At 47.9% G+C, this 25,328-nt stretch overlaps 1 protein-coding gene across 1 annotated transcript in view; it reads right to left on the bottom strand.

Moving 5' to 3' along the window:
* Positions 1-25,328, bottom strand: part of SLC25A20 (solute carrier family 25 member 20) — a 412,128-nt gene that overhangs the window by 42,170 nt on the left and 344,630 nt on the right. The window contains exon 8 of the mRNA XM_069643324.1: positions 17,920-18,044. Coding sequence (XP_069499425.1) covers positions 17,920-18,044 — 125 coding nt within the window. The remainder of the gene's footprint in view (positions 1-17,919; positions 18,045-25,328) is intronic.

Here is a 25,328-nt window from a genome sequence, read left to right as displayed (position 1 = left end):
GGACTTCTTTTCGTTGATGGAGAAGCCCAACTGGAACAAAAGGTCTACTGTCTTTTGGGTATTGGAGAAGCATGTTTCGTAAGAAACCCCTGTTATGAGCCAGTCGTCGAGGTAAGGGTAAACTGGGATGGACAACCTGCGCAGGTGGGCCGCTGCCACTGCCAGCACCTTCGTGAATACCCTTGGTGCTGATGCTATGCCGAAGGGTAGCACTTTGAACTGGTAGTGTTTGCCCTCTATCATGAACCTGAGGTATTTTCTGTGCGCTGGCAACATTAAAATATGAAAGTATGCATCTTTCATGTCCAATGTTGTCATGTAATCTCCCTGAGAAAGCAGTGGGATTACTTCCTGTAAGGTTACCATACGAAACTTTTGGGGTTTGATAAACTTGTTCGCTGGGCGCAGATCTAATACAGGGCGCATGGTTAGATCCTTTTTGGGTACAAGGAAGTACACTGAATAAATACCTTCCGTTACCTGAGATAGAGGCACGACCTCTATGGCTCCTTTTTCCAGCAGTTGTTGTACTTCTTGGAGAAGGATGGCAAGATGTTCCGGTGTCATGCGACGTCCCCTCGGGGGTCTGTAGGATGGGGAACTGTTGAATTCGATACAGTATCCGTGGGCTACGGTGGAAAGTACCCAACGGTCTGACGTTATCTCCTCCCATGCAGGAAGAAAGGATGTTATCCGGCCCCCGACCGGTGTTGCATGGGAGGGGACGCGAATCTTCGCGTCACTTGGAGTTGTTGGGGGCTTGGGAGCCTCTGGGGGTGGATCCCCGACCTCTCCCTTTACCCCGGCGTTGGCCTCTTTGGCTGTACTGCCCACTATTGGTCTGGTAATTGGTGGCAGGGTATTGTTGATGCTGACTTTGTTGTTGTTGTTGGCGTTGGCCACGAAAAAAGCGTTTGTTGCCATAGCCGCGTCTGGCAGTGGGCTTAGAGATTTGGTCAAGAGTCTTGATAGTATCGAGCTCTTTTTTAGCCATCTCTAGAGCTTCATCCACCGCTTTCCCAAAGAGGTTAGAGTCTTCCACAGGTTTATTTATTAAAGACGCCTGTGTCTCCCGTTTAAACCCTGAGTTGCGCAGCCATACATGGCGTTTTAGGAGTATTCCCTGCACCAGGGAACGTCCCGCTGTTTCTGCCGCGTCCAGAGAGTTCTTTACAATGCTCTGGTTCACCTGGGTTCCTTCGCCAATAGTTGAAAGTAGGCGTGTACGTAAAGGCTCCGGTGCTTCCTCGGCGTCCTTGCGCAGTTTGGCCCACTGCGCGTCTGCATAGCTAGCAAGCAAAGAATTGTTGTTCGCAATTCTTGCTGAGAAGGCAGCCGAGGAAGTTACTCTTTTTGCAAGGGCATATAGCCTTTTGCCCTCCTTGTCAGGGGGTGCCTCACTGGTGGAAAGTGGTACCCCTGCCCTCTTTCTAGTATTAGATACTACTAGGGAATCCGGAATGGAATGTCCCCTAATGTAGAGCGGGTCTGAGGGAGAAGGAGTGAAAAGTTTTTCAATTCTCGGATTGACCCCTCTGATCAATGCGGGAGTGGCCAGCGAAGGGATGATTCTTCTCTTCACTGAAGCTAGGAGGGAAATGGTCTGGCTGACCGGGGGTTTCTCTTTAATTACTTTTTCCACAAAGTCTAATTCTGGAGAGAGCTCCCCAGTTTTCAGTTCGAAATGTGCTGCTGCTCTGCGCAACAGTGCATTGAAAGTGGGCTGATCGTCAATTGGAGACGTGTTCCTAACCGGTGAATTGTCAGGAGGATTTAGGTTTAGGACATCAGTGTCGGAATATACTGATGGGGATTGCCAGGGGTGCGAAGGTCCTTCTTCAGTGTCTTCTCGGAAGCCTTCTTCTATAATGTCTGGCCTGTCTACCAGACATTCCTCCTGGTTCTGTCCTTCTTCATCGTCCATGAAAACATCCTCCTCCTCCAAGTATTCTTCCTCCCCAGTGAGGTCGTATACGTTATGGAAGTCTGAGGCTGTGTCCACCTGGGGATCGACTAGCCTCGGATTTTTGGCCCTGGGGTCCTCTTGAGGCCCTTCTCTAGTCCTCTTGGGAGTTTGAGAGGTCTGGGTATTCATAAACCTTTCCATCCTCTCCATACAGAGGTGGAGTCTTTCCATGGTTTCATGGGGTACCCCAGAGCGGTCTGGCGGGGGAAAAATAGAGTCATCTAGCTGGAAATGGCTCGACCTCTCCCAAAGCGTCGAGGAAAGTGTCCCGTCGCCCTCCGAAAAACCTTCAGGTGTGCTGGGTGACCCCCCGACTGAAGGGGGTAGTCCATGCCTTTCTTCTGGCTTTTTCGGCGTGTCTTTCGACTTATGCGTAGCGCTCGACGTGTTCTTCGGCGTACGCTTCTGGGCGTCGGCTACAGCGATCCTCGCCAAGCTTTCGGCGACTCGTTTGTCGGCGACTCGTTTGTCGGCGGAAGCTTGCGTTTTCGACGCTATGGGTGTCGAACGCTCTACGGCGGTATGCGCCTTCTGTTGATGCGCGCCGGCCGATGGTTTGGGGGCGCGCCCTTATTTGCCGAAAGCCCAGTCGCTGGTCGCGGCTGCGGTTGCGAGAGGGGCTTCGAACCCGAACGGTCCGAGGAGGCCGCCGGTGGAACCTGCGTCTCCTTGGGCGCCGAAGCTCTTTTCGTCTTAGACGAAGAAGAGCCATGGGTTGTGTGCTTATGTGAGTCTTTGTGTGCGTCAGTGTCGCCGGGGTGTTCATCCCCATAAGCAGGGCGTGAGCCGAGCCCGTCGGGGCCGGGGACAGACGACGAAGCGCGCAAGCGCTCCTTAGAGGGGGTTTCGACTTCCGTAGCGGAGGTCGTGTTATCGCGTTCCTCGTCACTGTCGGTGGTAGCAGCGGCGGGTGAACCTTCGGCCTTCGACATCACGTAGGCCGCCCACCTTTTAACCCTACGGTCTTTTAGAGTTTTAGGCTTAAGAAGCCGACAAGCCGCGCAACCTTCCTCCTTGTGATCGAGGGGCAAGCAGCGGTTACACCGTGAATGCTTGTCCTTCCAAGTGAATTTGCCTTTGCAAAGCGGGCAAAACCTAAAGGGTGTCCTCTCCATAGCTGAGGCAATAAATCGCGATAAGCACCCCAAGGGAAAGGAAGGGGAAAGGGAAAGGCATTCTCAGAAAAGACCCAGAGATGTCCCACGACCCCACTCTCCCTACTGTATATGGCCTGCGAGGCCAGGCCACGTGTTCGGCAGCGCCGAAGGATTTCCTCCGCTCGACCCTCCGTCGAAGATTTTGCTCGGCGGAGAACAGCTTAAAACTGCGTCGAGGGAGGGATTATTAATATTATGTGAAAAAAACGACCAAAGGTCGAGGAGTAGCAATGTCTCTCGAGGAGCTCCGCGTGAAGGCGACCAGAAGCTGGGCGGAAAAAAACAATCTGAGGGACCTCGACGCGTGAGGGATTGTGGGTACAACGCACGTCACTATAGGGATAGTGTTTCAGACACGCCTTGTCGACGTCCCCTTTTCGACTACGAAAAACAAAATGCAATACTCCGCAGTGACCACTGGATGTCGGACCTATGCACAGCATGTGATTCTAAGCAGATTAACAAACATCAGAAATAGTGTTTCTGTCTGAGACCCATCTTGTGGGCACAGAATGTACCCTATTCAAACGTACAAACTACAAGCTGGTACTCCACTCAGGCTTCACGATGTGCTCAATGGGCATCATGATCCTGGCACACAAAAACCTTCCCTTCCACCTCAACACAGTGACCCACGACACCGGCGGCAGATATGTATATGTGAAAGGCACGTAATGGGATCTCTCTATTGCATTATTAGCCACTTATGCACCGCTAACCCTATTAGGGCTACTACTCACGGATATTGCCCCGCTGATCACAAACGACACTTCTAACCTCATGGTACTGGGAGGAGACTTCAACGACGCCATGAATGTAACCCTGGACAGATCACATTTACGTAATAGAAACGCCAGCGTTCCTACTAGGCTTGCTACATTCACCAACGCACTTGGCCTATGCGATGTATGGAGAGAACTCCACCCGGATACTAGAGAATACTCTTTCCACTCGGGGGCACATGCTTCGCTCTCCAGGCTAGACTATTTCTTTACCCCAGCAACTGATCTGCACAGGGCACAAGAAATAAACATGCTCCCCAGGGGTATTTCTGACCACTCCCCGCTAGAGCTAAAACTCAACATCCAGGCCGCTTCCAACGCCGAGCTGGCGTCTGAATAATTACTACCTGGGCGACCCCTAGCTAGTGGATAGACTCCAAGAGGCTACCAACACATATTTCGAGCTAAATACACAGACTGCATCGAACCCTGAGACACTGTGGGAGGCCTACAAGACAGTACTAAGGGGTAAACTAATATCTTAGATAACTGCAAAAAAGAAAAAGCACCTGATTAAGACACTTGAAGCGGAACAACAAGTGAAGCAGGTAGAGGAAAGGCATATAAGCGAGGATACACCGGACACAAATCGTATGCTGCTTCGAGCCCAGAAGAGGCTTCAAAATATAGCAATGGACAATGCAAGACAAGCACATACCGCAATGCGAGCAAGAATCTATGAAACAGGTGATAAAGCTGGCAAGATGCTGGCATGGCTGGAACGGAAGGAGCAGGGACGCAGCCATGTCCGGCGGCTAGAAACAGGAGGGCCAAATACACGAGTGACAGACCAGGACATAACCCAAGGCTTTGCGGAATACTATGCTGAGCTCTATAGGGAACCCATGACTCAGATGGACATCACGATTATGGAGGAAATCGACATTCCCACCTTAAACGAGGCGCAACAGGAGCTACTGGAGAGGGATATCACAGAGGATGAGGTCCTAAGTGCCATATCCGGTCTCCAAACCGGCAAGTCCCCAGGGCCCAATGGCTTCCCGGTTGAGCTATGGCGGAAGGTAGGAACCAATGTGATTCCCCACCCCCTATCTACTGCAGATGTACCATCATGCGCGAGAAGAACAAGTTACTCTCTTACCTGGTAACGTTCTTTCGATGGGATGGTCCGACGATGTATTCCATATCTATGACAGTAATCACCACAACTGTGCTGCTTCGGAAAATATCTCGCCGTCTGCGTCCTGCGTCGATGAAGTCGATACGCCGACCTCGAGGACCTCCTCCGACGGCCGACGTCACTGGATGTTATAAGTAGGACGCCCGTAGCCTCAGTTGTAGTTTTTTCCCAGAACGTGTGGCACCAGTCTTCTGACAGTCTGACCACACAAAGCCTTGCGGAAACGTAAGCTGCAATCGCATAAGAAATTCTGTAGCGGGCAAGGCAGGGAGGGAGCGATATGGAATACGTCGTCGGACCATCCCATCGAAAGAATGTTACTAGGTAAGAGTAACTTGTTCTTCGAGGGGATTGGGTCCTCCGACGTATTTCATATCTCTGACAGACTCCCAAAGCAGTAACAACGTAAGGAGGTGGGAAAAAGAATTTAGAAGATAGAATGCCCAATCAAATTGCAGAGTAAAGGACCGTCTTGCCAAAGGCCAGATCCTGCCCACGGATACAATCGAGGGAGTAGTGACGTACAAAAGTATGGACCAGGGCCCAGGTGGCTGCATCACAGATGTTACGAATAGGAACACCCCTCTGTAGGGCAGTAGAGGCAGCCATACCCCTGGTAGAATGGGCCCGCAAGCCTATCGGAGGGTTCTTACCCGCCAAGCGGTAACATTCAGAAACTGCCAGGATAATCCATCAAGACAAAGTCTGCTTAGTAACATCTTGTCCCAAACGCCTTCCAGCGTAACCAATAAAGAGTTGATTGTCCACTCTGACCCGGGACATGCGTGAAATATAAAAGCTTAAAGCTCTCCTAGGATCCAGCCTATGGAGCCTCTCCTCTTCCTTACCAGGATGCGGAGGAGGATAAAACGCCGGAAGAATAACCTTCTGGCTTAAATGAAATTCCGACACCACCTTCGGAAGAAAGGAAGGACGAACTCTAAGGACAACCCTGTCCTTGTGAAACACAGTGAAGGGTGGCTTAACTGAAAGTGCCTGTAACTCACTCACTCTGCGAGCGGAAGTGACCGCAACTAAAAACAGGTTTAAGAAACAGTCTCAAAGGGCAGGAATGTAAAGGCTCAAACGGAGCACCCATTAGAAACTTGAGAACAAGGTTCAAATCCCAACCGGGCACCTGGAAAGGTGATGGAGGGAACACATTAGTGAGCCCTTTTAGAAACTGAGAAATTAAAGGAATTTTAAAAAAGAACACTTAAGATGAGCGCTTAAATATGGACAGCGCCGCCAGGTAACCTTTAACGGTACCCACTTGCAGGCCCTTGTGGGCCAAAGAAAGCAAAAAAGACAACCACAGGAATGTCACATGAAAAAGGATCCACATTCTTAACCCTGCCCCAGTCGCAGAAATTTCTCCAACGGCAACGGTACAGAGACTTAGTTGCCGGCCGTCTGGCCGAAGCAACACCTCCATCACGTCTTCAGGGAGGTCCCAATCCTTATACCTCAACCTTTCAGAGCCAAGCATGAAGGATGAGGGATCTGACCTCTGGATGGAGAACCTGACCCCCCTCCTGTGAGAGCAGATCGTCTCGGTAGGGAAGACGACGTGGAGGGCAGATGGACAAGTCGAGAAGGTCCGGGTATCACGTCCTCCTGGCCCATGCCGGAGCAATGAGGATCATCCGGGAACCGAACCTCCGCGGGAATGACCACTCCACCACAAACGCATCTCCCAAGGCTCCTCTTGGAGGAAATTCCCGCGAGCAGAACCTTTCGCACTTCCGGTTGACACTGGAGGCGAAGAGATCCACTTGAGGGGTCCCCCAAAGGGCGAAGATCTCCAGGAGAATCTCCTGATCCAACTCCCACTCGTGAGAGATCGCGCTCTGCCTACTCAGAGCGTCCGCCGTCTCGTTTTCTTCTCCGGCCAGATGAACTGCCGAGATCGAAATTTCCTGCTGGATTGCCCAGAATCAGAGCTGCATCGCCTCCCTGCACAGAGGAAGTGACCCTGCATGGCCCCCTTTTTGTTGAGGTAGTGCATGGCCACTGTGTAATCCGATAGAATCAGGACATTCTTTCCTCGCACAGTCGGCAGAAAAGCCTTCAGGGCAAGCCTGACAGCCCTCAGCTCCAACAGATTGATATGGAGTCTGGACTCCGACGGAGACCAACGACCGCTGACTGTCAACTCGTTGGCATGAGCTCCCCATCCTGTGAGGAAGGCGTCCGTCACGATCGTCACCTCCGGCCAGGGAAGCCAAAATAGAGCCCCCTTCATCAGATTGCCTTCGACGGCCCACCACAGAAGGTCCTGGGCGACCGAGTGCAGCACCTGGACTGGGTCCGACATCCTGCGGGAGGACTGAGACCACTGGAGCTTGAGTGCCCATTGCAAAGATGTCATCCGCAACCTGGCCTCTGGCACCAGAAGAATGCAGGAAGCCATGAGGCCGAGCAATCTCAAGAACTCGAACGCAGGGAGACTCTAGGCATGTTGGAATTTTTTGAACCATCTGCTGAATGTGATGAGCCCTCACCTCGGGAGGAAAACACTGCCCCAGGGACGTGTCGAGCACTGCTCCGATGTACTGGAGCCTCTGAGTTGGCGTAAGTGGGACTTCAAGTAGAGGGAGAAGCCCAGCTTGTGGAGGGAGTGGCAGGTGACGGCCAGATGATCCAGGACTTGCTCGGGAGAGCGCGCCCTGATCAACCAATCGTCCAGGTAGGGGTAGACGTGAATCCCCCCTTTCCTGAGATGCACTGCCACCAATACCATGAGCTTGGTGAAGACCCTCGGGGCGGAGGTCAATCCGAATGGCAGGACCCGAAACTGAAAGTGCGAGTCACCAACCGCGAACCTCCGGTACTTCTTGTGCTTTGGATGAATCGGCACATGAAAATAAGAGTCCTTGAGGTCTAGAGACACCAACCAGTCCTGAAGTTGAAGGGCCTGGACGACTTGAGAAAGAGTAACCATCTTGAACTTGTCCTTCCTGAGGAGTTTGGCCCCTTTGACTAGCAGCTCCTTTCACTTTACCAAAGGATGAGTAATAACGAAAGGAACCTCCCCTCCATTGCTGTCCCCTAGGACGACTTCGCTGCAGCTTTTGAGGTCTGCAACCTCTCAAGGCTCTCGTCAGTCTTGCTGCCAAAGAGATGGACACCATCAAAGGGCATGTTGAGGAGCCGGGCTTGCACATCAGGAGCAAACCCCGACTTCCGCAACCACGCAAACCTGCGTATTACAGTGCTCGCCGCCATGGACCGGCTGACGCAATCTGCCATGTCCAAACCCGACTGAACGGCCTCACACATGGCATCCTTGCCATCCTGGACCATAGTAAGAAAACCATCCCGTTCGTCCCCTTCGGGAACATGTTCAGCCGCTAAGGAAACAGTTCCACAGAGTGTGCGTGAAACGTGACAAGGCACATACGGTGTTGGCAGCCTGAAGAGCCATACCCCCTGAAGAAAACATCAAAATGCCTGTCGTCCCTATCAGGAGGGTAGGATACGACGCCTGCTTTGCTGGGGCCGTAGCCGCCTGCATCACCAAACTGTCCGGAGTGGGGTGCTTGGTCAAGTAGCAGGGGTCGCTACTGGCTGGGCAGTATTTTCACAGCAAAGACTTGCCCACTGCCGGGAGACTCTCCGGAGCAGTCCAAGCCGCCGCCACCACCCTCCTCTGTAGAGCCATATGGAACGGCAGTACCGGGTCAGTTGGTGGACCTTGGTCGAGGATATCCGTGAGGTCATCCTGAAGAAAATCCCCTGGGGGAGCAGACCACCCCAAGTACTCGGTGACCCTTGACATAAGGCGCCGATACGAGGATTCGGCATGGGTGCCTGGCTCAGGCCTACAAAACTCCACCTCCGGAGAGGTGTCCAGACCACTGGCGTCGTGCAGTGACTGACGCAGGTCCTCAATCTGACTATGTCCCGAGAGAATCTCATCTGGCACCGTATCAGGAACCATGCCATCATCAGAGCCCTCATCCACCTCCGAAATGTAATCAAGATGGTGGAAAGTGGGCACTGAATGGGGAACAAAGCCATGCTTGGCCTTGGCCAGAGCCTTTCTAGGGTGTTCCACCGTACCGCGGGGTACCTCAGTTGAAACAGCCTCGAAAGGCATCGAGTGAATCAGCGTCAACGCCGAAGGCCATGCCAACAGCATCGACACAGGCCTCGAGAGCAGGGCCCCGAGCGTGTCCGACAGCCTGGGCGCCGATGGCGTCGACGACTTCCTCGGAGGCAGAGCCTCGAGAGAGTCCCTCGACGACCTCGGCGCCATAGGCGTCGACATCTTCTTCGAAGACATCACAGGTACACACAGTCTCGAGTGCGTCGAGGACTGGGACCTGGAACGGGCATGACTAGAACGATTCCCCTTGTCCGAGCGGGACCGTTCCTACGAATCGTGCCAACCACCCAAAGGCGTACAAGCGGTGTCTCTAGTACGGTCATGCCCGACCCCACTCGGGAGGCGCGGACGGACCGGTGCCCTGCGATTCAAGAATCGCCAGCATTTTCTTACCGAAGTAAGCCCATTCCTCCAGAGTCGCATGCTTGGTGGGAGTCCTCGGACGAGGAAGGCGACCGATGACAGCGCTTCCGGGAGTGCCTCGAAGAGGCAGGAGTGGCGGGACCCACTCCGGGACCGAGACCCCCCTAGACTTACGACGACGATGCAGAGAGTCGCCCCTCGAATCGTCCGTCGAAAGCCCAGTGGACCTCGACTTGGACACCTTACCGACCGACAGTTTCTTCTTGAGCTCCCGCAAGGCTTTGGACGTAAGCGACTGGCAGTCGACACAATCATCCGTGTCGTGGGCCTCCCCGAGGCACCAAAGGCAGGCGTTGTGCGAGTCCGTCACCGCATTTCTTGAAGCCCTGACGCGGGGTTGGAAGAAGAGGAAGACATCTCGAAAACTTTTTACAAATGAACAGGTTCGAAGAACCAAAAGAACAATCTCCAAAGAGTCGAGGTGCGCCGAGATCTCCGAAGCGAACACGTTCGCGGAAAAAACGAAACTGAGGCTACGGGTGTCGTGCGTCCTACTTATATCATCCAGTGACGTCGGCCGTCGGAGGAGGTCCTCTAGGGCGGAGTATCGACATCATCGACGTAGGACGCAGAAAGATTTTCCGAAGCAGCACAGCTGTGGTGATTACTGTCATAGATATGGAATACGTCGGAGGACCCAATCCCCTCGAAAAGGGCATTCTTCCACCAGATCCGCGAGAAGCAACAATAACAGCGATACCCAAACCAGACGAACCCCCTGAAAGCTGCAGTTCATACAGGCCTTTTTCACTCATCAATAGCGAAACTAAAATACTGTCAAAACTACTAGCACATCATCTACAGCAGGTTATCCCCTCCCTGATCCACCCGGACTAATGCGGCTTCATGCCACAGAGATCAACACGCATCAACCTTCACAGACTATACTCAGCCCTGGAAAGAGCCAGCAGCATACAAGGCCCGCTAGCCCTACTAGCAATTGACTTTTGAAAAAAGGCCTAAAATTCAGTGAGATGGGAGACTATCTGGAACATAATGAGCCGCATGGGCTCCGGCAACAAGTTCATGAGTTGGGTGCGTCGGTTATATAAATCCCCATTGGCCAGCACCAGGGTTAACGGCTGGTGATCGGACCCTTTTAGTCTGGGGAGAGGCAGGGCTGCCCATTATCGGCCTTGATCTTCGCAATCGCAATTGAACCACTGGCAATCCTCCTGCGAAACACATCAACCTGGGAAGGCTTCCGCTGTTCTCAAACCTGGGAAGATGGAGGAGTATCGCTCTATGCTGATGACCTGCTCATCTACCTAAAAGACCCAAGCAATTCCTGCTCCAGAGTGACGCACATGTTAGAGCGATAGGGGGCATTCAGCGGCCTACGTGTGAACTGGACCAAATCCATCCTATTCCCCATAGCGGCCAGCCCTTACCAGATCGAAATGGAACAGTTCAAATACCTGGGGATACGCATCATGAAGCACCTCACTGAATACACATCCTTGAATCTCTGCCCCCTTGTAACAAGATTTGCAGAAGATACCCACCACTGGATCTCTTTGCCACCGATGCGGACGGGTAGAGCCGCCCTGTTCAAAATGATTGCTCTCCCCAAATTCTTGTACATCCTGCAAAACGCTCCATTATAAATTTCATATCAAGAATTCCACAAACTCAACTGCATCCTTCGGAAACTGCTATTGGGAGGAGGACACCCGCGGATTGCTCTCTCCACTCTCCAGAGGTCCATCTGGGAGGGGGGGGGGTAAATCGGGCTGCCCAGACTGCAGTCATACTACTGGACCAGCCAGATGGCGGTGGTGAATGATATGCTCCATGGGGATGGGAGCCTTCCACACATCAAAGGGATCAACTCCAACAGCACAACACCACCATTAGAGCACCTGTACGGTGGCCTGAGTCACACACCAAAATCTGACATGGCAACGCATATTATGAGAATCTGGAAAGAAGCACACTGATTGCTAGGGTGGGACAGGAAACTGACACTGGCCCAACCCCTATGGAACAACTGTTGCCTTCCCGAAATACAAATATTGCCTAGATGGCCCGAATGGGTCCAACGAGGAATCACCAGCATTGAAGATGTGATACGTGAGGGTAACTTGGTACCATTCGAGACATTACACTCAGAGTTTTCCCTCCCAGCTACAGAAAGGTACCACTACATGCAACTGAAACATGCTTGGAATGCCCACCGACAGAACACACAAGACATGCCAGAAAGCTCTCCGCTAGAGCGAAACATAGTACTGGACCGGGTGGAACGAAAGGACATCTCCACCATGTACAACGTGATAACATCCTTTGCAACACCAGAACTAACCAGTCTGAAAACCAAGTGGGAAAGAGATGTGGGACCGCTTCAACCAGAAGATTGGGTTTAGGCCCTAATGTACCCGTGTGAGGCAACCATCTCCTCAAGGCTCAGACTGGTTCAATTGAAGATCCTACATTGCATCTACTATCCGAGAGTCTCTCTTTTCCACTGGGGTAAGACGTTGTACGCACGATGCCTACGCTGCAAGCGTGAGGAAGGTACCTTCTTCCATATCTTATGGGAATGTAGTAACATTCAGCAGCTCTGGCGGAAATGTTGTGATAAACTGTCCAGCGTTATAGGCAAGACGATACAAAGGTGCCCAAAACACCTTCTCCTAGGGATTTCCAGTGAAACCGACCTATCCTGCTATGAGAAACTGCTTTGGTCAACCGCAATGGCGGTACTCAGGCGGAACATCGCGCAACTGTGGGGTTCGGAACGCACACCTAGCTATGACCAGTGGGTCACGGATGTGGACATTTGCGCTGTAATGGAGCATCGAGTATGCACGGCGAGGGACTCCCCGCAAAAAGCGAATAAAATATGGAGTCGGTGGGAGGCGGCCAGCTAAGTGCCAGATGCGGCGCCGCAGATACCGAGTCTGAGAGAGGCCCCGAGACACCGGGCGGACCGAGCCCGATATGAACAAACTATGTCATGAGTTTTTCCTTTGCCAAAGATTGACGGTCCGTTGGACTGTGGTCTCTGATGTGGAGTTCTTTGATGTTTGTTTTTTGTTTGCTTCTCTCTCTCTTCCTTTATCTCCTCCTGGATATGTTGATTTCACAAATGCTCCCTTCTTCCCCCGCCCTGTAATGCAGAGAGATGAATGCAATGTCATTTTTATGTTTCAAAACCAATAAAAACTTTGATCAAAAAATGTATTGCTCAAACCTCTCCCTAGTCCATAGAGAAAGAGGCAGAAGGGTCTGGAGGATGGAAAGGCTGGCCAGGAGGGGGAGACTTTCTTAATAAGGCCTTGGACGAGAAGCTGAGGATCTTCGAATACTCCTCTCAATGAGAGGGGTGCCCTTGTGCTTCGTGGCTGCTGAAATTATAGCTGCAAGGCTTTCACAGATTTTTGGCGGTTGTATTGAACGTCTTGACGTTCCTGAAGGCGCGTCGGTGACTCCACTGAGGCCTTGTGTGCCTTTGGATGGTGTGTCTTAGTGTGAACGCCTGTTCCAGAGGCATGTCCAGTCGCATGCCGCAAAGGTTTGGAAGGCGCTGTTGAAATCTTCGGCAGCCCTGTGGGTGTTGTGCGCTTCTTCGTCGACTCGGAAGAGACCATAGGGGTTGTGTGCTTGTGTACACGTGATGCGTGGGTGCCCTTGTCGCCAAGGTGCGATTACCCCATAACAGTGCCTGTGGCCAGTCTGTCGGGCCGGGCATTTGGGAGCCTGAGGGCTCCGCTGAGAAGTCAATGGCTTCCAATTCTGAGCAATGGCTGCTGACGGATTCCCAGTCGCCCGAAGCGACAACGACAAGGGGGAAAAGGCTTTCGGCCTGCATAGCGTAAGCCACCGACCGTTTAGTCCGCTTCTCTTTCAACGTTTTCGGCCGAAAGAGCTTACAGGCCTTGCATGAGCGCTCGTCATGGTCGCGAGGAAGACATTGCATTGGCAATGGGTGTCCTTCCAAGGAAACTTGCCATTACACGACAGGCAGAATTTAAATGGAGTCCTCTCTATAGCGGCAGCCAGACCAATAAGAGATGGAGAGGGGTAAAGGAAATACATTCTCAGAGAGGAATAAACATCAGGGCCCCACTCTGCCTACTGTAAGGTCCTGGCCGAAGGGCAGAGGCCACGCGGTCAACAGTCATTGAGCAGGTGAACAGTCGCCAAGCAGTTGTAGATGCGTTGGTGGCAGGAAACCCACAAAGCAGTCATCGACCAGGTCTGTCGGGAGACTAGATGACCGCAGGTCATGGGGGCAACTTAGCAATATAAAACTCTTGCGAGCTCTGCATAGGCGACCAACTAGGTGTCGGGGTGCAAGGAAGACAGGGTTTGAGGTCTTGTGCGAGTGGGACTATGCGCATACTTAATTGTGTACAGACATTTGCAGGGGGCTTGGGAGGAAATGAAAATACACACAACTTTCCTTAACCACCTTTTACAGAGATATGTAGCTGGCAGCTCACAAGATGGAGGATTGGGTTGTAACCCAGGACAAGATGGTGCTTTCTCTCAGTAACATTCTACTATGGAATGTTGAGATCAGGGTGGAGGTGAACAACTTTTCTCAACTGCCTTTCATCTGAATTGTCCTGTGAGGTAGTCAGGTTTTTGTTCAGGCTCCGTTGACACCTACAGCTGAGAAGAAATTTGGATCAGACTTTTGAAGATTTTGGAACTGCAGCAACTATATAATTTACTGGTGGGAGCGCAGCGATCTGAATGCTGTTCATTTTGACTCTTTATTTGATTATTCTTATGGGGCAGCATAGGATGCAGCACTGACATTAGTATGTTATTTGAAATCACTAAGTACTTTATGTGGCCAGGAATTTGTGGTATTAATTGTTTTATCGAAGCCTGTGAACTTCATTTCTTAGGAATTTAAAAGAATAATCTGTTGCAATATTCTCGCTGGCCACTAGATGGCGTAGAGCAGATAAGTCTTGCGCTGCAAATTCAATTGTAAATTAAACTACAACAAAGTTACCGCTTTGCTTCAAACATAAAGCCAGTATATAGGTAATATAAATGATATTTTGACAACGCGCACACCTCTTCTGAGGGCCGTTGTAAGTAGCCCCTTGCGCAATTTATTTCTGTGAAGGAAGCTGACTTTTAGAACAACATTAAAGTACTGGTCTGTTTAAGAAGCTAGGCGGGACACCGCAGAGTTTTAACTCCTCGTTTATTTATAAAACTTTTTTTTAGATTTTGAGCATTTCGCTTTCAGTTAGATCCAGACGGCCATTTTAATTAGCATTAGGGGAGTGGTATTTCAATCCTTACTAGTGTAGTTTTCAAAGGATTAAAGGAATGGTTCGCACAACATTTTTTATTTCAAAATAGATGGGCAATATAAAAAAAAACTATTGCAATTTTTTTTTCTCGAAGTCCCTATGTAAAATTTTGAGCAATTCAAGCTCAAAGATAGCACATGGGAGCATCCATTTTGTGAAATGGATGCCCGCCGCTGTGCTCGCTTTGGCTTTTGCGGCACTAATGAAGGAAAAGCCAGCCAGCTGTAGTAAACAAAAGCTACCACTGGGTGGCTTTTCCTTCATTGGTGCTGTACGCGGAGGACGGGGAGCGGAGACTACAGGCAGAAAAGCTGCAGCTGCATCTCGGTAAGTGCTATTTATTTTTTTTAAAATAAGCACTAGTTGCGTTTTTTTTCTAAGTTTTTCCAAGCTGGAGGAGCCCGGAAAACTTAGAAATAAAACTGCAGCTTTTGAAGCGACCGCAAACATAAATACAACATTATTGTGTTTGAAAACGCTGTGGTTTTTCTTTCCAAGTTTGGCTGGCTTTCCAAGTTTGGCTGGCTTTTCCTTCATTAGTGCCGCAAAAGCAAAAGCCAGCACATGCGGGCAGCCATTTCACAAAATGGATGCGCCCATGTGCTTGCTTTTTCAATTTTTGAGCTTTCCTTTTTCAATTTTTGAGCTTGAATTGCTCAAAACTTTACATAGGGACTTCGAAAAAAAAAAATGCCAATCGTTTTTTTTTAAATATTGCCTATCTATTTTTTAAATAACATTTTTTGGGCGAACCATTCCTTTAAGAGAAAAAGAATACCAAATAAAGGAACTAAACAACAAACAATTTAAAAAACACAGAACATTATTTGAATGACTGATGAACAAAGCTTTCAAACAAAAGTAAAAAGTTAGTCAGTGGCAAGGTGAGAAAAATACTTCAGTTCAAAATAAAGACTTGCCACAGAAATATTCTGCTTTGAATTGAAGAATAAGAAGAAAAGGATTTAAAGCATTTTAAGCGCACCTTGAATTATATTATGAAAACAATCCTCTAAGCCTTTGCAGAGGATATACAGGTAATTGGGAAGGAATGAAGGGAGGGAGAATTGGTGTTGGAATAGGGTTTTGGGTATGGAATAACATTTGCCCAGCCGTGAAGCAAGAAGAGCACCTGTGTCTTTTTTTTAATCCATTCTCCTTTACTCCCAGGCTGACCTGAGTCTTGCTGGAAATGAATACAGCAGTAGGACACAGCAGTCAGCAAGGAATTGTGGGGTTCAGCAACTTCCACAGAAGAAATAAAAAGAAGAGACATGACAATAGATTGGCGGGAAAAAACTATCTGAAGGAACTCAACGTGTGAGAGATTTTGGGTACACTACATGTCACATTAGGTAGTGCTACAGTCACGCCTAGGTCGATGTCCCCTTTCGATCTTCGAAAGGAAGATGCAATCCTTGCGATTTCCACTAGATGTCGGACTATAGGCATAGCATGCGACTCTAAGCAGAATCACAAGCATCAGAAATCGAGATATCCTCGGTTTATAGGATATATATATCTATAATGATATATTATAACCCAGGACCCTTAGGTATCTGAACTCATCACACCAGCTTATTCTCTGTTCTGTCACAAGTGCTAACTTCATCCTCTACAATTCAATTGTATTCCACACATGCTCTAGTGCCCAAAAAGGAAAACCCCAAATTCACGGCAATCCCTGTTCTCTCAGTCCTTGCTCTCGCCTTCACAACCTAGTTCAAATATGCCTGCATCACCAGTCAGGCCAGGAAATCTTTCTAAAAGCTTTTGGAAAGGGAGCTGTGCTCTCACTGCACTTGCCCCTTGTAATAGGAGCATCGACCTGTGAAAATGTGCTAATGGATGTGCAACAATGATCACAGGAATTATGCAACCAAAACTTGGGAATCTACTCAAGAAGATTTAATATTGGCCAATAATCCGAATCAACTCCAGCTCAAAAAGCACACTAATGTACCATCATTTCCCAGTACTCATGATAGGTGTATTACTAAATGCAAACACCATCTAGAATACTATACTACTTCAAACATGTCCTTGTATTCTAGTGAGACAGAACAACTATTACAGTGCTCCATGAAACCAAATGAGTCAAAAGGAGATGCTTTCAGGAGATTTTGCTCTTTGAGTTGCATTCAACTACCAGTGACCAAACTAGCACTTTTAACATAGGCTCTGTTCTGAACACAGCGAAGGTAGAGCACTTTCATACCAAAGCAAGTGTTCACAGTAACTAGAAACAAAGAATACGCTATCAGCAGATCCAATATATATTATAGCAACCCATCTGATTATGTAAATAGAAGGAAAAGAAGCATATTTTGTCATTAGGATACACACACAACATACTGAAATTTGTAAATGTTTTTAAGGTTGTAATTGAAGATACAAAGGTTGACAGCTCTCAAAAAGTGTCATCAAGAACGTGCTACGTGTACACACGTTTTATAGAGCATGTTAATCATAGGCAGATGACTAGTCATCACAGACTGATGGGAATAAGCTTATGAAAGTGTCCAAGAATAGCCTCCATAAAGAACTCCAGTCTCGAAACATGCGTCAGCCAGGGTTATGGATAAGCTAGGCTTAAGAACACATTGGGACTTAACCACTCCACTATAGGATTTAACAAAGCTAACATGAAATGGTGCATTATATGTTTTTGAATGTGAATGAACCTTTGTTTTCGCACTAATTTCTTTCACAAAAAATTAGCTTGAAAAAACAAAAATTTTTCCAAACACTAAAATCTATGCCTAAATAAATGTAGACTCGGACAGCACATGAATAAAAGGAACAACACACAGTTAATCTCACACACAACATTTTGGCACAGGCAACGCTTTATATTGCCCAAACCTTTTCCTTCGGCATTGATAAAGTGTGTGCGTTTGCCCTCAAAAGAACATCTTTGATGTTCAAAGTTACTGCATCAATTTTCAGTGCACCCCAAAAGTGAACAGCCGTTCCTCTTAAAATTCTGGGTAGATCACAGACTACATGGCAACAAAAACAAATAATGTTATTATAACCAATGATAATTTTACTCACAGCATTAGCCGGGAAAGCCCGAAGCATTACAGCGTTGAAGCCTTTATACAGCGATGAAATGCCTTCTTCACGTACAAGTTCCCGTAAAACATCCTTAAAGCCATTGGGGTACTTTCCTGCAGGTGCTGTGGGAAAACATAACATGTAAGATTGCCTGTTCACTCAATTCGGTCATTTCAAACGCATTGTCATAGAACATTGTCACTGCAGCAGGATTTGATACATTTTTCATAATTAATAGAAAAAACTGTACATTTACTTAATTACTTATTTATAACTGTAGATCAAGCGTTTTGTCTCTTGCAGAGAGTCACAGGCTTCAAATAATGTGATGAATCTGGACTATTTGTCTCTTCACGGGCAAAGGTGGCACCCTCTTTGAGGCTAGGGAGGTGGGCATGCTAAGCAAGACCCTCCCTAAGGATCTGGGCTCCCATTCCCACAAGGAACTCCCTATGGGGAAAAGACAGTCCACCTATATGGGAAATGAAAATCCTGCTGTTACTGTTGTATTACCTTCCATGAACAGTGGCATCGTTGCCATCTAGCCGACTGGTAATGCTGGATTTCCCTTTCCCTCAAAGACCAAAGAGGAAAAACACACCCCTTTGAGACACAGCAGCAAACTTAAAATGACGAGGAACCCTGAAGGAGGAGGGAATCCTACGCAGAGACGAGCCTCTGATGGAGAACCCTGTGGAGTGGCGGAGCCACGCCATTCCACAGAGTGAGCTGTGGAGTGGAGTGGAGCTGAGCGAGCAGAGGAAGATGCCGGCAGTAACCGCTACAGAAACTGGGAGGGAAGAGCTCTACCGGCTGATAGCATGACCACAAGACAGCCGTGGTGGGCCTTCAGCCCTCTAACAAATGCAGAGACCAGAGCAATACAGAGGAACAAATCTTCCGATCTACATCAAGATGAAGAAGCTGGATCAACAATCGATCGTACTAACCAGAGTTATGGACATCTGGGTTAAGGAGGAGGTTCGTGGAAAGGCGAGATACAGAGGGACAATCATAGACCCTACAAAGAATTCAAAAAAGGCCCTTGAACTATTCTTGAGGCACAAAGGGTCTTCTGTGCCATCTATGACACTGGCTGGATCTTAGTGTCTTTCCATATTCTACAGAAATGGGTGGCCTCTCAGAATCTGTCTACAGGGCTGATTCTGAAAATCCATCTTAATCTTCATTATGAAACTTAAAGGACAACGAATAGGGGAAGCTCAATGTGCACCTTAAATTGTCTTCTCTTAGCCATGCCGTTAGCAGTCTACATTCTTTTTGTTTAATCAAGGTTAGGGCTGATAAATCCTGAAAAATGTCAGGTTTGAAGCATCCAGAGTCTAGGTCACCCTTCACTTTGACTATCAAGATGTCAGTTGTTCCCCTAAAATAATGGCATTTTGCCAACATTTATAGAGGACTCTTGGGCGGGCCTTTGCCCTAGTGAAATCTACTAAAGGAGATTTGCTTGCCTCCCAAGACGTGAAATAATGCGTTCACAAGCCTCTTCAATGTTTTTTTCCAAATCAAATATATTGTCACCCCCTTTTTCCATTACGCCCAGCATCCAAAAGTCTGTTCTACAGGTAGTCTACCTTCAATGATCGTTCTTCTCTTTCCTTCGAATTGTTAATTCGTGCATATTTCAATTCAAGTAAATAAGCCGCAATTGGTTGTTTTCCATTTTATCCTCAATATTATCGATGCACATTTTCAGCATTGCCATAGAGGATGGCAGATCTCCTGCGAGCGATTTATTTCCACCAAAAGCATCACGATATCGGATTTTGTCACAATTTCTTCCATGGACAATTTCTGCTAAAGGGATACCACATCCCACTCCATTTCCTCGGAAACCTTTGAAAGGCAGATTGAGACCCTTCAGACAGCATCCAGTATCTTATCACTGCAGCAGTCAGATTCTTATCCTGTACACTCAAATGTTCCATTTATTTGTGCCTTAGATATCACTTGAGGTCTTAGGCACTCTGACTTAAAACTGTTTTGCATGTAAACCCGATTGCCACACTACATGGCTATATCAAGACTCTACTTCCTTCGCAATGGCTTGCTTCCAAGTTTCTGCTATGCCACCACCTACAAAATCAATAAATGCAAAGCATTACAAGGACCCCCCCTCCCAATTTTCTTGTCCCTTAGGTTTGTACCTCATTATTCAGAGAATACTGGGTACCCACTCCGACGAACGTACCATATTTGCTCCATATTGCTTCTGGGTGCTCCAAACTCTCCTCTCCTATTCCGTGAAAGCAGCCTCCGTGCGCAAGTGAGAGCAGCTCCCCTCAGCTATGAGTGGGTCCGTTGGCACCCCCGATATCATTTCAATTGCTGGCCCCGCTCTCACATACCCGCAGGGTCCTTTCTTCAGCATGCCAATGACCCACCACTCCTTAACTGTGGTCACTATGTGGCAGGCCGGCACAGTCACTCCAGCTCAGAGTGTTCAGTCGGGGAACTGCCACTCCTTATGGCTCCTTTCTAGGGTCAGGCCTCCTGGCCGTGCCCAGTTTCTATATCAGGTTGCTCTCTGGGTCCTGCTTTCTCCAATATCACCTACTTCTCTGCCAGTCTCTGGAACATCTAGAGGCCCCTGCTCATATGATACGGTATGTAAACACAAACATGTACAACGAGGCAGCCAGAAAAGGTAGCTATGACTACATTTCCCATCATAAACCGGTCCCCCGGATAAGATATGAAAAGAAAAATAAACATTCAAGAACAAGTGAGCCATCATCCTCACCCTGGAGAAATACAAAATGTAATTAATCTTTCGTTGTGTCAATTTTCTAAAAGCACAGGATTTTTTAATGTTCGATTGTATGATAAGAGGGGAAACAGCCGGGAAGTCCTCTTTCTGTGACTGATACGTCTGAAAGACATCAGGGCGATGGCACACGGGTGCAGACAGACGCCTAAGATGCAGTCGAGCAGGGATGCAGTGCTCAGAACGCTGGAAACGATACGGCCGCCAGTTCACATTTTTGCATATCAATCCGGATAACAATGTTGGAAAGTGGTATTGCGCAATTGAATACCTGCGAAAAGGCATTATTAAAAACAAGCTCGGGTTAACTGATAGCACGAGGCCAGTAAACATTTTGAAACCGGCATCAATGACATATTTTGAAAATAGACTAATAAGCAGCGAAGTTCTCCGCTGAGAAGCGAGCAATATGCTGCATAGCACGTGACAGTCTCCACTCATTCATTTTTCTCATTTTTGCATTTGTATGTATGTTTGCCTCCATTTCAGGATGCCAATCTTGCTAATTCCATAAAAAACGGGCGACACTGTTAGAATCCGCGTGAGAGTCAGTTCGCAAATGCATCCCAATAACATCAACAGATGCTGGTAGAGTTGGCTCAGGCTGCCCAATTCAACCAGTGAATAAATGTACCCATGCATTTTTAGTCGGAGAATGTGCTAAACTAGATACTCTGTTTGCAGGTGCCATCATTGGCAGCACCACGCACACAAATTAAGTTTGATGTTTGCAAACTCCAGACGAACTGTGAACGCGGTAGAATTGACTATGCCCCGCGATTGAACGAACTTCAATAAATGTAAGAGAGTAAAAGAGTGATGTTAAAAAGGACAGTTGTAGGGAACGAATATAAAGGTGGAACCTTTTCTACTCTATCCTACAGGTAATCGTTTAAGAAGGCGATTGGAGTACCTTGCACAGCAGAAATATCAGTACATGTATCTGCACGGCAGAGTAATTTAAGAAGGCAATTCAGCTATTTACCAGACATTGGTGGATGAAATAGTGAGTATTCTACCCTGTGCATCCATGACTAAGTAAATACCATCAAGGCTAGGGTGCATGAATTGGAAACCATTGGGTATATATTCTTAACCCAATGGATTCCGTTTGTTTCAGACTTTGGCTCAACCATCTGTGAATTGGCAGAGTTTGGAAGGGACTATGCCCATTACATATGTACTTCCGCCTAGAATTATATATTGGGGTAAGCACAAGGATGTAACCAATATTAAAGTTACCTACACACAAACGGTTTTATAAATAAAATAGGTTGACCAGAATATAAATTGAAGGTAATAGGTTTTACTATTATGTGTTTTTATAGATGTCTCTCAAGCCACTCACTTCTGAAGCAAGGCACATCTGGCACAGAGCTTCTGTCCTGACTAAGGTTGAACCAATTCAAGGGCTATTGTTGTAATGCCTGATATCAACCGAAACACGAGTCGACGTTTTATATAGCATTCAAGGCCTATACAGATACACACCTGTATTCAAGAAAGGGTGTTAGAATTGTGTGTTAGTTGTTTCTGATAGATGGGTATAGAAATGATAATACAATGTATTGATTTAGATAGAGAGATCAAATGTATGAAGGTATGAATGCGTATGAGCTGTGGAGTAAATGATTGTGAGATGATCTATGTGTATTATGATTTGTATAATGAAATTCAATTATTTCTGTGAAGATTTAACAAAAATGTCTTCTGGTCAGGCTCCATCGATTGGTCCATATTTTCATTTGATACTATGCTGATATCCGCCATCTGCAAGACCCTAGTGTTCCTAAATCGAGCCATTGCTCCTGCCGCCTCCAGTGACGGGGTGAAATGCCTCACCATCTTAATCTGTTAACAATATTTAGATAGGGTGGAGGGTCTCTTGCTTGCAAAGATCGGGATAAACTTCAGAAGCCGTTCATCAGGTCACTGTACTGCCTGCGCACCGTGGTGGTCTGAGTTTATATTTCATTTTCAATCATTATTTGTTGGAAAACCACAAGCTCCAACGACAAGGCCAAACTCACTCTGTTCCCTCCAGAAGAGGGAACGTTTGCTGAACTTTAATCCAGGGGTGGCCCATAAACTAGTTTTCAGATTGTGTTAAGGTAAAGATCTGAGGCATGGCTGTAAACATGCTTTATTGGCAATTTATGTTTGGCAGAAGCTTCCATCGCTCTCATTGTCGGGGGCCCCACTGACAGTCGTACCCAGTACTGGAGTTGAAGTCTTATTATCCGAATGGCCCATTTGGCTACAATTTGTTTTGGTTTGAATAATGACTGGTATTGGAGTTTGTTTGGTAAGATTTAGAATGGTACAAATTGATATTGATTTGACCAGCATGCACATCCCATGGGGGAGTGGAATGGTACTCAGAACCACTCTCATGCTTTTTGACATCGTTCCAATATGGCACCCGCCATCAGTAATGCTCGGGTAGCATTCCAAAACATACAGGTGCGATTTAGTCCCATGCCTTTATATAGCGGGGCTGTGGTGGTTGAATACCCGCCCAACTTAAACGCAGAAAATACTGAGTTTTGATAATTTTGTTTCAAATCTTGTGCCAGGTCACCATCAGTTACACAATTTGCTTTAAAACCTCTGTGCATGACCTGACTGGGGGTTTCTTCCACTACAAGCACACACAGAGAAGAACAAGTTACTTACCAAACTGGTAACTTTCTTTCGATGGGATGTTCCTCCGACGTATTGCACATCGATGACAGTTGTGTCCAACAGGTGTGCACTTTGGAAACTTTTCAGCAGAGGGTGCCCTGCGTCAATGGCGTCGAGCCGATGTCCTTCGAGGGCCTCTGTCGAGGGTCAACGTCACCGAATGTTATATATAAGACGCACAGCGCCCATTGCCTCAGTTTAGTTTTTTACCCCAGAACGTGCGACACCAGTCTCCTGCCAGTATAACTGCCTACAGCCTTGCGGAAATGTAAGCTGTAATCACAAGGGAACTTCTGCAGAGGGGCAGGCTGGGAGGGCGATGTGGAATACGTCGGAGGAAAATCCCATCGAAAGAACGTTACCAGTTTGGTAAGTAACTTGTTCTTCGAAGGGATTGTGTCCTCCGACGTATTTCACATCCATGACAGACTCCCAAAGCAGTACCACACTATGGAGGAGGGAAAGAATTTAGAATGTGAAATTTAGAGTACCCAATCAAATGGCTGAATAGAGCACTGCCTTACAAAAGGCCAAATCCTGCCCATGGATGGAGTCCAGGGAATAGTGTTTAACAAAAGTATGGACAGAGGCCCCTGTGGCTGCCTCACAAATATTGCAAATAGGAACACTCCTTTGTATAGCAGTTGAGGCAGCCACACCCCTAGTAGAGTGAGCCTGTAAGCCTACCGCAGGGTCCTTCCCCGCCAAACGGTAGTATTCAGTGACAGTCAAAACAATCCAACTGGAAACAGCCTGACACAAGTGGTGTCCAGCATAACCTACAAAGAGCTGATCGTCCACTCTGACCCGTGACATCCGTGAAAGAAAAAAGCTCAAAGCTCTCCTAGGATCCAACCCATGGAGCCTTTCCTCTTCCTTACCAGGATGCGGAGGAGGATAAAAAGCCGGAAGAACCACCTTCTGGCTTAAATGAAATTCAGACAACCTTCGGAAGAAAAGAAGGTTGCACCCGCAGGACAACCCTATCCTTATGGAAAACAGTAAAGGGTGGCTTGGCAGAAAGTGCCTGCAATTCACTAAATCTGCGTGCGTAAGTAACCACAACTAAAAACACAGTTTTAAAAGACAAAAGTCTCAGCGGACAAAAGTGTAAGGGCTCAAACGGAGCTCCCATCAGGAACTTTAAAACCAAATTCAAATCCCAACCCGGCACCTGGAAAGGGGACGCTGGAAACACAGTCAGTTCTTTCAGAAACTGTAACATCAAAGGAATCTTAAAATAAGAACACTCCTCAGACAAACGCTTAAATATAGACAGCACTGACAGGTAACCCTTAATGGTACCCACTTGAAGGCCCCTGTGGGCTAAAGAAAGCAAAAAAGACAACACCATAGGTGTCATGATCTCTGCTTCCAAAAGGTCAGGGTTTTCCCAACTCCCTTGGAAGCAGATCCATAACCCAGGTTCCGAGTGCCAACCAGTCCCAATTGGGACCTTTTGGACCCAGTCCTGGCGCCAGTGGCACCAGGCTCATAAATATGCCCAGTCCCAGCGCTGGAAGCGCCGGGCTCATAATGCTTGGGTGGACTTACCTTCAGCAGACCATGCTGCTTACTTGCCTGCCAGTTGAGCCTCTGATCCTCTTCTGTTTGGAACTACTTTTCCTGTTGGGTGGGGCTGGAGCCACTCCCTAGATTCAGAACACTGGAACTCTTTTCTTACTTAGGCGTGGCTGTGGAAGGAGACACCTAAGCACTACAGGAGGCTATTTAAACCACACCTGGTGGATGAATCTTGCTTTGCGTTATTCTGCAACCTCTGCAGCAGAACGCTCATCGTGTCTTCTGCATCCGGTCGTGGGCGTAAGGAAAAAGGCTTACCATCCTGAATCCAGTCTTCAGCAACACCTATAAAGACAAGAAAGAACAGGTTAGCATTCCGGCATCTGAAAGGCAAAGGCTTACCATC

The sequence above is a fragment of the Ambystoma mexicanum genome, chromosome 2p, assembly GCF_040938575.1.
Source record: "Ambystoma mexicanum isolate Mex_15411 chromosome 2p, UKY_AmexF1_1, whole genome shotgun sequence".
NCBI lineage: Eukaryota > Metazoa > Chordata > Amphibia > Caudata > Ambystomatidae > Ambystoma > Ambystoma mexicanum.
Note: the sequence above shows the minus strand (reverse complement) of the source record. Positions and strands in the feature narration are given on the sequence as shown.